The sequence below is a fragment of the Mustela erminea genome, chromosome 1 (assembly GCF_009829155.1).
Source record: "Mustela erminea isolate mMusErm1 chromosome 1, mMusErm1.Pri, whole genome shotgun sequence".
In the NCBI taxonomy this organism is placed as follows: Eukaryota; Metazoa; Chordata; class Mammalia; order Carnivora; family Mustelidae; genus Mustela; species Mustela erminea.
The window spans coordinates 164,337,648-164,351,055 of NC_045614.1; the positions used below are offsets into that span (position 1 = coordinate 164,337,648).

At 43.2% G+C, this 13,408-nt stretch overlaps 1 protein-coding gene across 1 annotated transcript in view; it reads left to right on the forward strand.

Annotated features, from left to right (window-relative positions):
- The first annotated feature begins 1,998 nt into the window (after positions 1 to 1,998).
- The window catches only part of GUCA1C (guanylate cyclase activator 1C), a 41,770-nt gene continuing 30,360 nt past the window's right edge, over positions 1,999 to 13,408 (forward strand). The window contains exon 1 of the mRNA XM_032301747.1: positions 1,999 to 2,247. Coding sequence (XP_032157638.1) covers positions 2,044 to 2,247 — 204 coding nt within the window. The 5' untranslated portion in view covers positions 1,999 to 2,043. The remainder of the gene's footprint in view (positions 2,248 to 13,408) is intronic.

The following is a 13,408-nucleotide window of genomic DNA, read 5'->3' on the forward strand; positions in this document are numbered from 1 at the left end:
TATAGCAGGATTCCTGAGTTTGGGATATCAATATTGTATCCAATATAAGAATCCTTTCACTATTTGTAATAGTTTTAAATATTTTTCTGTATCAGCAAGTAATCATTTTGCAGATTTTTTTTTTTTTTTAAAGGATCGTTTACATGAAGAAACAGTTTCTGGATCTCAGGTCCTTGTATTCTTGATTTATCCAAAAATCTTCCTTCCATAAGGGATCTCCTTGGCCCTTTGAAAACTTCCATTACTTTTCTCTTCCATCATCACCAGCCATTCTTTTCTTAATTTAAAAATTGGTGATTAATAAATGTTAATGGTGAAAAGAAGTCAGTGCCTCTGAGCATCCTTCTGGCAGACATTTCAAAGGAGTCTGCAGAGGGACTTCCCCAGAGAATCGTCTTTGAAGATCCTAACAGGGTAGTTCTCATATTCCTACCAGGACTGATTCCCCATTAGCTCATCATCTTTGTTTCTTTTTTTTTTTCTTAAAGATTTTATTTATTTGAGAGAGAGAGAGTGAGCATGAAAGGGGCGAGGGGCAGAGGGAGAAGCCGGCTCCCTGATGAGCAGAGGGCCTGATGTGGGACTTGATCCTGGGACGCCAGGATCATGACCCGAGCCGAAGGCAGCTGCTGAACCAGCTGAGCCACCCAGGTGCCCCAGCTCATCCCTTTCTTCATCCTCCACATAAGGAATCTCATCTACTCTAATGGTTTCAAGTGATACTTCCAAATGAATGAGTTCCTCATTTCTATAATCTTATTGAACACCGTTATTTAACTGTAATTATGGATTCAAAATTCTTCTATTTGAAGTCTACATTGGTATGTTTGAAACATAATTAATCCTGTATCTCCTAACCACCCCCATCTCCTGTCAAGGTGCTCCATTTAGGCTCCAAGGGCTCCTGTTCTTAGGGAACCTGGGGTTTTAAATAGGTAATCAGGTAGGACTAAGGAATAGGGACTAAGACAGAAACCAGACTTAGGAACTGAGTCAATACGAGAATTGGAGAAAAAATGGAGTAAGGTTAGGAGAGAACCATGCTTGGGACCAGATGACCCCAGATCAAAAATAAGGGAATTCTGTTAACTCCTACATATGGTTGGCAGCAAGATGGCTTGAGGACCACACAGGGCAATTTATTTCCACTTCTGGACCATGGATATAGTTTCCAGGTTCATTCACTCCGTTTTCAAGTCCTTTGTGATTGGGGCTTGACTCTCAGACAAGATTAGCTTGGGAACTGGAGTGGGACAAAACTGGCAGGCAGAAGATATGGGTAGAAGTGGACTTAAGAGACAGAAAAGACAAGGAACAGCAAAAAAAAAAAAAAAAAAAAAAAAAAGGAAAAAAAGGTAAGAACAATGAAGAAGACACAACTTGATATGTCCCTTAATCTATAGACCGCACTTTTCTGCTTACTACTTCAACACTTTTACTACTACTAATATGGTTATCTTTCCCCATTTCCCTCTTCTGTACATAGACCTCCTTTACATTTTAACAGTACTCAGAATGTGTAAATTTTCTGTGGTTTAAAATTTTTTTCGCCTAAATTTATCTTCACAATATTTAGGTATGAAAAGACAAGTATTCTTGTTACTGTTTTACAGATAGGAACTCTGAGCCTCTAATATTTCAGGGCAGTAAGTGCAAACAAAGCCTCGAGCCCGGGCTTCCTCATCGCAACTCAGAGTTCCTTCCATGAGACCCCACTCCGTGTTGTAGGCATAATTTATGGCTGACAATATAGCAAAGATTACTCTTTCTAAAATATTGCCTCTGCCCTTCACAGAAAACTGTATCTCTGAGTGGCAGTAAATGCAATCCCATCAGTCACAATAAATGACCTAGTCTTAAAACTGTACAGATGAGTTAATCTCACTGGCTTTCTATTCTTATTTAGCCTATAGCTATAAGAGGTTTAGAGTCGCTCTCTAAAGGCATATGTTAGCCTCCAGTTTTAGTGAAGAGTGAGGAACCAAATTGGTAGGGAACTTACATGAAAACAACCTGAGAAGAAGCTGCAGACTGTGAATCACGATGGGAAATAGCGAATCCGAAGCTGGTGGTCAGACAGCAGTTTCTGCTAAAGAGACCTATGTGTGGTACAGAAAATTTATGAGGGAATATCCATCCGGCCTGCAAACACTGCATGAATTTAAGACACTCTTGGGTCTGCAGGGTCTGAATCCAAAGGCCAATCAACATGTTGATCAAGTCTATAATACCTTTGACATGAACAAGGTAAGACCTTTACTTTTTATTTGGCTGTGGTTCTGTATTCTCCCCTTTTTGAAAATTTGAAATAGCCTGAGGTAAAACATGTGCATCTCACTGAATTAGGAACTCTTCAGAGATCCCACAGCTTGTAGGTAAGTGAGTCATTAAACACATTTAGCTACTGACGGCATGAAAGTAATTGGGAACTAGCCTCTCCGCCCTTGGAAATGTTCTGCATGTAGGGAGTTATTTTAAAACCAAATTAAATCTCGGCATGGAATTCTAATGCTATCGTTTAAACAAATCTAATAAGTGCAGATTGATTTACAAAGACTGTTTTCAAAGTATTTAATGCGTTGGTGACATTTTATAGAAAAGCAAATTACAGGAATCTGCTTTAAAAAGTGTGATTGCATCTAGATTGGCAGGTAAAATCAATACAAATTCGCCAACATGTTGTTTGTACTCAGAAGCTGGAATGCTGGAATACTTTTTCATATATAACCATTTTAGTTGGGGGAAAAAAAACAATTTAGTTTTAAATTCAGATAAATTTTAGTTTCTAAAGATTGTGACTCAACTATTGTCTTGAATTTACTCATTCCTGAGGAATTGCAGCACGTTGAATTTTCAAGACTTCTAAAGATACAAAGATGGGGGGGGAAATATAGGGAATAGAAAAAAAATAAGCCAAAAAAGTAACAATCTCACCTAGCAGGGTGAAATTCTTCTTGCCTAATTTTCCTTGTGCATTTCAGTTATTTTTCACCGGTACATTTCAAAATGGGCTGATGCCATCTAGAATGAAAGGGAAAGGGGGAAATATTACTCATTGAATGATAGATGACTTTAGAAGGCTGTGTGTGAGAATAGATGAGAAAGTGATAAATCAACACAATTAAAACGATTGGCTGTCCATTGAGATGTGTGGAGTCTAGCACAGCCCTTTGAGACCTTTTTCAAATCAAAACAAAAAACAAAATAACAAACCAAACAGCAGATGACTTAAAAAGAGGTACCAGCGAGAAACTGGGGAAATTAAACCTGTGTAATATTAACAACTATTTTAATTCTGGTAATAATGTAGGGAACACACTTCTTTTAGGACATGTTCTTTGTTATCAAGCATGAATGAGGCACTGCCTGCTTAGCGTGGCAGGGTCTCCCGCCTCGTAATTTTTCTTAGTGTAGATGCAAACAAACAACAATTCTGCCCTCAAGGAGCTTACAAATCAGTGGGAAAATGAGGCAAGATTCTGCTTTTGTTCTTAATGCTGGAATATATTCTAGATAGGCTAGAAGCTGAATGTTTGTGTCCCCCTGTTAACCTTAAAAATAAAACTATCAGTTTTACCAGCAAAAATGGGATTATTTGCAAATAGGAGAGAATTGCAATCTTGGACAAGCAAGCTATGGCCGAACCATAGGCCTGTCTGCCGAACAGATGAGAGGATCTCTTGTGCGGAGGAAAGGGCGAGATTGGGAAGGCTTTTATAAACAAAAAGTCGATTGGAGTAAACTGGGAGTTTGAAGTATAGTGGCTTTTCACTATCTGAATTGTGGTGGTATCTCCTGGCTGAACTGTTGTGGGGTGAGGGTGGGGCACTCGCAAAAAAAAAAAAAAAAAAAAAAAAAAAAAAGCAGTAGCCACAGACAAGAAACAGTCTCTTCTGGTTGGGTGTGCAGTGGACGAGGAGTGGTGGGGCATGAGAGCTCCCCCTGCTGGCCTCCTGACTCCATTCTAAACGAGCTTTCCTTTTTTATTTGTCACTTGCTCAAATTCATATGCTGAAATCTAACTCTGGCAGCGCCGTTATGATAGTATTTGGAGGTGGGGTCCTTGGGAGATATTAGATCAGGAGGGCAGAACCTTCATGAACAGGGTTAGAGCCCTCATAAAGAGACCCCAGAGAGTGTGTTCCTGCATGTGAGGACAGTGAGAAGACTGGCTGTCTATGAACCAGTAAGTGGGCTCTCACCAAGACAGTGAATCGGCCTGAGCCTTGATCTTGGATTTCCTCCCTCAAAGAACTATGAGAAATAAATTTCCGAGTGTTTTCAACCACCCAGTCCATGGTTTTTCTGTTACAACAGCCTGAAGTGACTGAGACAGGGACCTGTGTGCATGTTGGCATGTGGTCTGTGTGTCCCTGCCTATGTGTGTTTCCCTCAGCTCCTTCTCTCCACCATTCTAGATGTTTTGGTCTTTGTGTGGCAGCGGCTGTCTCACTGCGCCTGCTGGAAGCTGCCTCCCATGGCTCTAGATTGCAGCTTCTCAGACTCTGACAGTCCTCCTGGGAGGTTAGAAGATGAACTGTTGTCAGGTTTTTCAGTTCATCTTCCAAGTAGCTGGTGACCTATCCCATGCCAGAGATTCTGCTGTCCACCCAGTGTTTGTGGAAGCTATGCTTGTCTGGTTCCTGGGTAAGAAGAGGATCACAGGAACTGAAGTGCTGGGTGGAAACAATGACGCCCGCTATCGAGGGCCAGATGGCGTTCAGCCAGGCAGTCTGTGCGATTGGAGTGTCTTCTCCGTGACAGCCATAGGATGGCCAAGCCCACCTCAGAAGCTTAATTAAATGACTCACGAGTTCTGCTGGTATTCGTGCTTTATCGTCAACATTTTACGTTTGCTTAGCAAGCAAGAGAACCTAGGCAGGGATGACAGATGCCACACAAGGTGTGGGGATCTTGATATAAAATCAGGTTGTAAAATGAGAAGAGTAAGGATTGCTCATTATCAAGTGATAGTGAGAAATGATATGCAATTATGCACAGGAAAACAGAAAAAGCCATATATTTAATTAGATCAATAAAACTCTCAGCTGTCCAGACTCCTGGAGGATTTACTATTTCTGTGGAGCAGCTCCTCTGCGGTTTTAACTCTTCTGGATGGAAATCATTCTAAAATGCATGTCTTACTTTTCCTCCTCCTCAGAGTCCCAGTAAAAAGCTTTTTGATATCAGTCATTATTATGAACATGGGTTGTTACATATTTGAAATACCATGAAGCACCCATACCTGTTGAAGTTGCTGGGGTTAAGTTTCCTAAAGTTGAAAATCATGAAAATATATGCTTTTGTTTGTTTGCTTTTTGTTGTTTTTCTCTTTCCCTGCTGTCAGATACACCTTTCCCGGCTTTCTTTTAATTATTTATTTATTTGACAGAAAGAGAGAGAAATCACACGTAGGCAGAGAAGCAGGGGGTGGGGGAAGCAGACCCCCTGCTGAGTAGAGAGCCAATGTGGGGCTTGATCCCAGGACCCTGGGATCATGATCTGAGCCAAAGGCAGAGGCTTAACCCACTGAGCCACCCAGGCACCCCTTTTCCAGCTTTCTGATTGTTCTGATAATAACAAGCTTCCAATCTTTTCTTACACTGTCATTTCCAACCTGGCTTTGGCATGTACTCTAGTTAACTAAACTTGTTGGAATTGTGCTTAAAGTAGAAATAAATAGATCCTAAAGTTTAGAGCGTTGAGTTTGGAACAATTCCTTGGGCTTATCACACACCCTTGCAGGCAGGCATCTCCTTGTCACTCCTTAATAGTAGTTAATTAACCATAGTTAAATGTGTTAGACACTGTTTTAGGGACAGTACAGACTAACGCATTCAACATCACAGTGATAATAGAACCCACTTTACAGTAATGGCCATGACATTGGCACCTCAGACCAGAACCCCAGGTGCATTGCTTTGAAATGTTTTACCGCATGCACTGAGTCCATGCTTGGTTTTAGATGACCAACAATGATAGAACGCAGCAGAAATAATAAGGCCAACCCATTCCTAAGACACAGGATTCCTTTGTCATCAGGCTTTGACTCATGGATTTCCTGGTGGCTTTGTCAAACCATTGGTTTCAGGAATGTCTAGGACACTTCCATCCAAACTTCTTTTACACCCTTCTTTAGGTGGGTCAGATTAGCCCATTTAGGGTTTCCCAACTTCCTTCCTGTTTCATTCCAAATAACATTTCTCCAAATATGTTCCTTAAATTAGGATTAATATGTCTAATATCCAATGAATACAACCACAGGAACAGAGCCCAGAGAAAATGTAAAATTATAATAAAACCAAAAAAATTTCCCAGACCTGTTAGACACATGTTTCACAAGGGCCCAACACAATAAATAGAAAGACATCAACCTACAGTGTACGTGGAGAAATTTTTTAAACAGGGATTAAAAATAAGATCCTAAAAACCTAAGAATGAATATATATATATATATATATATATATATATATATATCTCACATCTTCTTTATCCGTTCATCAATGGACACTGTTGTTTCCATATCTTGGCTGTTGTAAATAATGCTGTTATAAACATAGAGATCCATTTTTCCCTTAAGCATACTTTTTTATTGTTCTTGATTTGAGTTTGCATCCAAACAAGGTCCATAGGTGGAAATTGGTGGCTATGACTCTTAAGTTTGTGTTTTTCTGTAATAGTCCCCTAATCACCTCCGTTCCCTCATCCACCCCCCCCCCCACATTTATGCCATTGATTTGCTGAGGAAAGAGAGTCACTGGTTCTGTAGAATGCTCTGCATTCTGGATTTAGTTGATTGCATATCTAACTTTCTAGTGCTATCGAGCTATTCTTCAAATTATGCATAAACTGGTATTTAGCTCTAGAAATTTAAATAGATTCAGATTCATTTGCTTGGCAAAAATACTTTGTAAGCACATAATTCTTGGTTGTCACACTTTTCTCGGATTGTCTGATAGGTTCAGAGATGTCAGCCTGATAATGATGAGGCAATTATTAACTCCATGTAAAATAAGGAAGTCCATAATTTTGGTATACCAATAGGCTATATACAGAGAACAAAATTTACTAGTTATTAAAATTAAACTCTTGACTTTTAAATTAACCTACAATTGTGTGAGTAGGGAGGAAGAACTGTGGTGTGCCGGGAAATGTTTAATAACTGGTTCTCTAGGGTTGGTGGGGGAAGCCCTGGTAACCTATGCTGATCTCCATGGTGTAAATACTCCCACCATGGCCAATTTCAGGATACCAACCATTTAATAGTTGGTCTGCAAAATTCCTGAAAATTTAACAATCAGCTCGCCCCAGCAGATAGAATAGGCTCCAGGACATTGCTTGGATATATGTGAGGGTCATAGAACTAAATACCCATCATTTGCTATAGTAAGATACAAACAGATAATGTCTAGAATTGATCTATCTAAACATTGTAGAATAACCATCATTGCAAACATATAAATAAAGGCTAGGGAAAATAACCTGTAAGTTCAAAGTTTTAAATGATAAGCCTTTTCATTTAATTTCAACTGTGCAATAATAAAAACTGATTGAAAAATGTCTGATGATAACAAAAAGTAAATTTTAAAAGACAGCACAAAACATATTAGCCCATCTTTGTAGGTGAGGTGAGCGATAGAAACCGTACTCCTCAAAATTAAGGTCTGTCTCTGTGCAAGGGACAGCCTGGATTCCTTACTTTCTGCAACTCTGAATTATCCATTGCATGATAGAAATCCTACGGATTCCAAAGCAGAGAATCAAGTCAAACTTACCATTTGCTGAGATCCAGCAACGAGAGAAGTGCCCAGGGCCAATAGGTGTCCTGGACTTTTGCGCTCCAGCCATCCTGCATTCTTTTTTTTTTTTTTTTTTTTTAAGATTTTATTTTATTTATTTGACAGAGATCACAAGTAGACAGAGAGGCAGAGAGAGAGAGAGAGGAGGAAGCAGGCTCCCTGCTGAGCAGAGAGCCCGATGCGGGACTCGATCCCAGGACCCTGAGATCATGACCTGAGCTGAAGGCAGTGGCTTAACCCACTGAGCCACCCAGGCGCCCCGCCATCCTGCTTTCTTAACACGTGATCTACAATTTGCTCTTCACTTCTCCTCTCTCTCTCTCTTTTTTTTTTTTTAAGATTTTATTTATTTATTTGACAGACAGAGATCACAAGTAGGCAGAGAGGCAGGCAGAGAGAGAGAGAAGAAGGGAAACAGGCTCCCTGCTGAGCAGAGAGCCCAATGCGGGGCTAGAGCCCAATGCGGGGCTTGATCCCAGGACCCTGAGACTATGACCTGAGCCGAAGGCAGAGAGGCTTAACCCACTGAGCCACCCGGGCGCCCCTCCTCTCTCTTTTTAAGTACAAGTGGTACGTGAATTCATCCTTGTGAAAAAACAGTGCAGAAACACGAATGTGAAAACACATTAATCATCCCTTTCAGATCCCGCATGCTTTCCCAGACCAGGAACATACCATAGCAGCATAGAGTAGATGTTGAACAAATATTTACCGAGTGAGTAAACAAAATAGTGACAAACGGAGTGTCCTCCCTTTTCTATTTGCACTTATTTCCCCTTTCCATTTCTCTCTCTCTCCTTCCCCACCCCCTTTTCCCCCCATATTTATACCAAGGAAGGCCACTGTGTCTTCCAAAATCTAACCTCACTCCCAATTAGAGTGATTATCTCAAGGGAAATTTTAAAGTTTATTTTTTACCCTTTTCTAGCTTGGAAGCATTTCAGCTCACACACTCAAGCATTCAGGAAATGTGACTTTACTTTTCCATGATGGAGTTAGTTTATATTTTGAGTCCCCCTTTTACCAAGGAGTGTTCCCCCTCCGCTTCCCATTGTTGCACGTAAAGCCCATGGCTGCGCTGATATCTGCACGAACACGGGGCAGAGGGGCAGCTGTCCACACTGGTATTCGCCGAGACCGCATCTCTCCTCACCTCCTGCCCCAGGCTCAAGGCCGCTGTCTGCACGGCGGGCCTCCCCCTGGCTCAGGGTCCCTCTGAGCTTCCTCATACTCCTAGTCACAGAAGCCTCTTAGGCTGGCTCAGGACTGTGTGACCAGCCCTTCCTCCAGCCCTTCCTCCCAAGCCCAGTGAGAGAACCACAAGTGCTTGTGTTCTTCTCTCTGCCCAACCTGCCCAGTGTTCCTGTCCCCCAGACCTCCAGCCATTCTTGGCCCTCATAGAGCACTGCCCTCTCCCCCGTCCTAGTCCCCAGAGTCCTGCAATCTCTCTTCCTTTCCCAAATCCAGCCTATAGAATCTCGGTCTAGTTTGGAAGGACTAAAGAGAAACTAGAGAAAACCGGCTCTAATCATGTATTCTTTCACATCTTTTGTTTATGGCATAAATTTTATGCTCTGAATCCTAAATGGCTTAAACTATTGAAAGTCAAGAGCTAAGCATGAACTTGATTTCTGCTTTTCTGCTACAGTGACTTAGCTGTTAGGCAATGAAAACCTTCACTGACTAGGGAGGGCTGCATGATAGAAGGGATTAGCAGGAGTGGAGTCACATCCTTAACACAGCACGTTATTATCCCGCTGGATTTGCAAATATTTACTGAGCAGCATGGTGGAAGGAATGTAGGCACAAAGATGCAGAGGAGTCGTTCCCTGTCCTCAAAGGAGTTGAGAATCTCGTGGGATGGCAAATGCATCTTCCAGTAATAGAAGGTAGTAGAGAATCAAAGACTGAGAGAGGGCAAAGCATACTGTTTAGCCGCAAGTTTCTAGATGGTCTCAGGTACTATAGGGCTGGTTTTAAACCCTGCCCAGGGATTTGACTGATGAGCCAGCCTCTCCCGAGACAGGCAGGCTGGATGGAGCGGCCGGGGAACTCTCCAGTGGCATCCCCGAAGGACAGGCAACAGTAGAAAAACCATACTCACATTTTATGGAGTGTGGGGGAAAGGGGGTGAGTAGGTAGGCAGGTAGGAGATGTGACTTTCTACACCTGCAAAGAGTTTACGATCTAGTTAAGGATGACAGTTATGTGGTAACTAAATGCCCAAAACGTAGATAAAATAAAGCAGCATAACAAACTGTAGCAGGACTGCGGTATTGACTGGGATCTGAGGATGGAACAAAAGCTAAAACATAGAGTCAGACAAGGATTTTTGGAGAAGCTGAGGCACTCTGGGATGTTGGGAGAAGGAAAGAACTTGAATTATTACTAATAAATGGCAACACTTACTGAATGCTTCTGTACAGTCACTGTTTTAAGCTCTTCAGTTAGTAGATTCCTCCCAGCCATAATGTATACGTAGCTACAGGTTTTCACATTCCCGTTTTCCCAGTGAGGAGACAGGCACAGAGAGGTTCAGTCACTTGCCTGAAACGACACAGCAGAATTGGAATGCTGGCCAGCTGACTCCAAGGGCTGCATCCCAAATTGCTATGGTATTCCTCTTTTAAGTGAGGAGTTGAGAATTTCAACGAAGAGAACAGCTCCACTAAAAATACCAGGTAGGAGAGAGGAGGGTACGCGGGGACCTCACTGCAGCAGGGGGTCCCTGCGAGAGGATCCCTGACGGCCGCACACATTGGGTGCCTCACCTGTGTCTCTGCCACATCCCGACATCGCATTGTTGCCACTGAGTGTGTTCTTACGTCACAGCTGAGCAGTGAGGCCCACTGAGCCCGGTGATACCGGTAGTGACTTGCCTGGAAAATCTCAGAGCAGAAAGTGAGCCCTCGGCCCCTCTGGCTCCTGGTGACATACTTACTCGGTGATAGGCATCAAGGTGAATGGATGGCACTCTGGGCCAATACGGGCAACTGGGCTTTATCCAAACAGAGTGTCATTGGGAGCTCTGAGATCAAAAGTGCTCTGCCCCTCCTAAGACTCCGAGGTCTACAGGCAAGAGAAAATGGTTTCTTTGAACTTACAGGTTTGGAACTCAAACCATAAATGGAGTGATGGTTCAAGCCAGAAGATCTATTGACAGCACTAGGATACCTTAAAATGCTAGGAGAAGGGGCGCCTGGGTGGCTCAGTGGTTTAAGCCTCTGCCTTCGGCTCAGGTCATGATCTCAGGGTCCTGGAATCGAGCCCCACGTCGGGCTCTCTGCTCAGCGGGGAGCCTGCTTCTCCCTCTCTCTCTGCCTGCTTCTCTGCCTACTTGTGATCTCTCTCTGTCTATCAAATAAATAAATTAAAAAAAATGCTAGGAGAAAATGAAACAGTGGGGAAGTTTTCAGGGTATCTAAATTCCTCGGAAAACCCTGGGAATCAAAGAGGGGATGTGAATGATTCCTTAGAAACACGGGTGATAACTGTTACAGAAAGAGCAAGCGGGGGATCTAATAGATGATTACTACAGTATCTGCTAGCTTACCTATACATATGTTCAAAGATCAAATCTTGGCTTCAATGTCAGGAGTCCTTGCTCTTTTTAATGAGCCTTTCTGTGACTCTCTGTACTATGAAGCCCAGGCCACCCGGGGAGGAGGGGGAGGCCCTGCAGGAGAGGGAGGCTGCCGGGCTCCTGTCCCTGCTCTGACCCTTATCACCGTGTGTAATCTTGGACAAGGTTCCTAACCTCTCCGTGTCAGTGACATCAGTTCTAAAACTGAGACAAGACTTCTCCTGCCCACACTATCGCTCAGCGCATGTGACATAACATAGGAGAAAACTTTGGGAAAATGTGCCCGAAGACCCACCAAGGGGTGGTGCGTTTATCTGTAAAATGCAGGTAACTCCGACCTCAGCCCCAAGGGTCTGATAACAGGAAGATTAAGTTTATCAAGCTCAGATTCGCTTTCCGAATGAAAGGGTGCCCCTCCAGGTGCAGAGGCGGCGTGCCCACCATTTCTCTTCTTTAACCAACCCCAGTGCTGTAGAGAGTCCTTTGTGTGGTTTGGGGACACATTAGCCCCTTCAAATGATTCCCAGTCACAGAATGAGATGAATTAAATGGGAATCATCTTAGAGTTTCAACAGTCTTTTCAACCCAGAACAGCTAGACGGAAGTGCTAGCTCTACTTGAAATGCACAAGTGACCTCTGGTTAGTTGGCTCCTTAGCCTCTCTCTGTGTGAGAACCCTTTAAAACTGGAGCAGGCAACCTGGCTTTTAACTTTTGTTGTAATTGCTGTTGTTCATTAACCCCCAGCTTCTAACACTGTATCAGGTTGTCTTGCCTGTGGGGCGACCGCAATTCCTGCTGCTCCCCAGTAAGACAGGTTTACTGCAAACAAATGACCATCTCCTAGAGACCACAAACAAGGCTGCCATCTCTTAAGGGGAAAGACCGAGCTTAGTGCTTCAGAAGGACTGACTTGGAAGCTCTCAGGAAGCATGTGTTGGTGATAATAAAACACCTCATATTTGGTTAGCACTTTGTAATTTATGAAGCATTTTCGCATGTAACATCAATTATCAACATGCTGGTGGAGCTTCTCACAGAATTTCACCTGCTAAAGCCATCCGCTGTACCTGCTGACGTACATTTCAACTTAAGCTGTTGTCACTCACGTATTTGAACAAAACCTGTTGGAATTGTCGTTCTCAAATCTGGCTCCATATGAGAAGCACCTGGGGTATGATTAAAATGACCACCGGCTAGGTCTCCACCTGAGCCCCACCGAATCCAAACAATGTTTTTTTTGTTGTGAACTTCCAGGTGGTTTGACTGTGCGTCCAGACAGGAGCACCACAGTTAAGCCAGAAAGACCACCGTGGAAGTGCTAGAAAGCTGGGCCCTATGCCCATTTCTGCTACCGAAAAGCTCTGTAGCATTGGGGTACATTTTAAAAAGGGACTCTGGGGCGCCTGGGTGGCTCAGTGGGTTAAGCTGCTGCCTTCGGCTCAGGTCATGATCTCAGGGTCCTGGGATCGAGTCCCACATCGGGCTCTCTGCTTAGCAGGGAGCCTGCTTCCTCCTCTCTCTCTCTCTGCCTGCCTCTCTGCCTACTTGTGATCTCTCTCTGTCAAATAAATAAAATCTTTAAAAAAAAAAAAAAAAAAGGGACTCTGGGTCCAAATCGTAGTGGAGACACACACAGCCTTGAAGCGTATAATACAGCTCTATACTTCCCACCGTCTGTTCGCCTCTGTTTACCTCTTCCATTCAGGAAAGACAAGAATCCAGGCTCTTCCATGGGAAATAATACTCTTAGGAGACAGCAAACTGTCTGAATTAGGGCAAGCCTGGATTTTATTTTGTCTGTGATATTACTTAGGGAGACACATTGGCTCCCTAAGGATGTTCCTTGCAAAAGGCTGCCATTGCTGTGATCGCTGGTGGGTCTTCCGTAGGTAGCCCATTCAGAAGTGATCAAACTCAGACAATTGTGTTGCCCTCCCCCAGAGCACCTGAGACTGGTTCTGATTCACACTGGTCCAGACAATACTGAGCTGGAGACGTGCTGGGGGCAGATGCTCAGGGCTTCT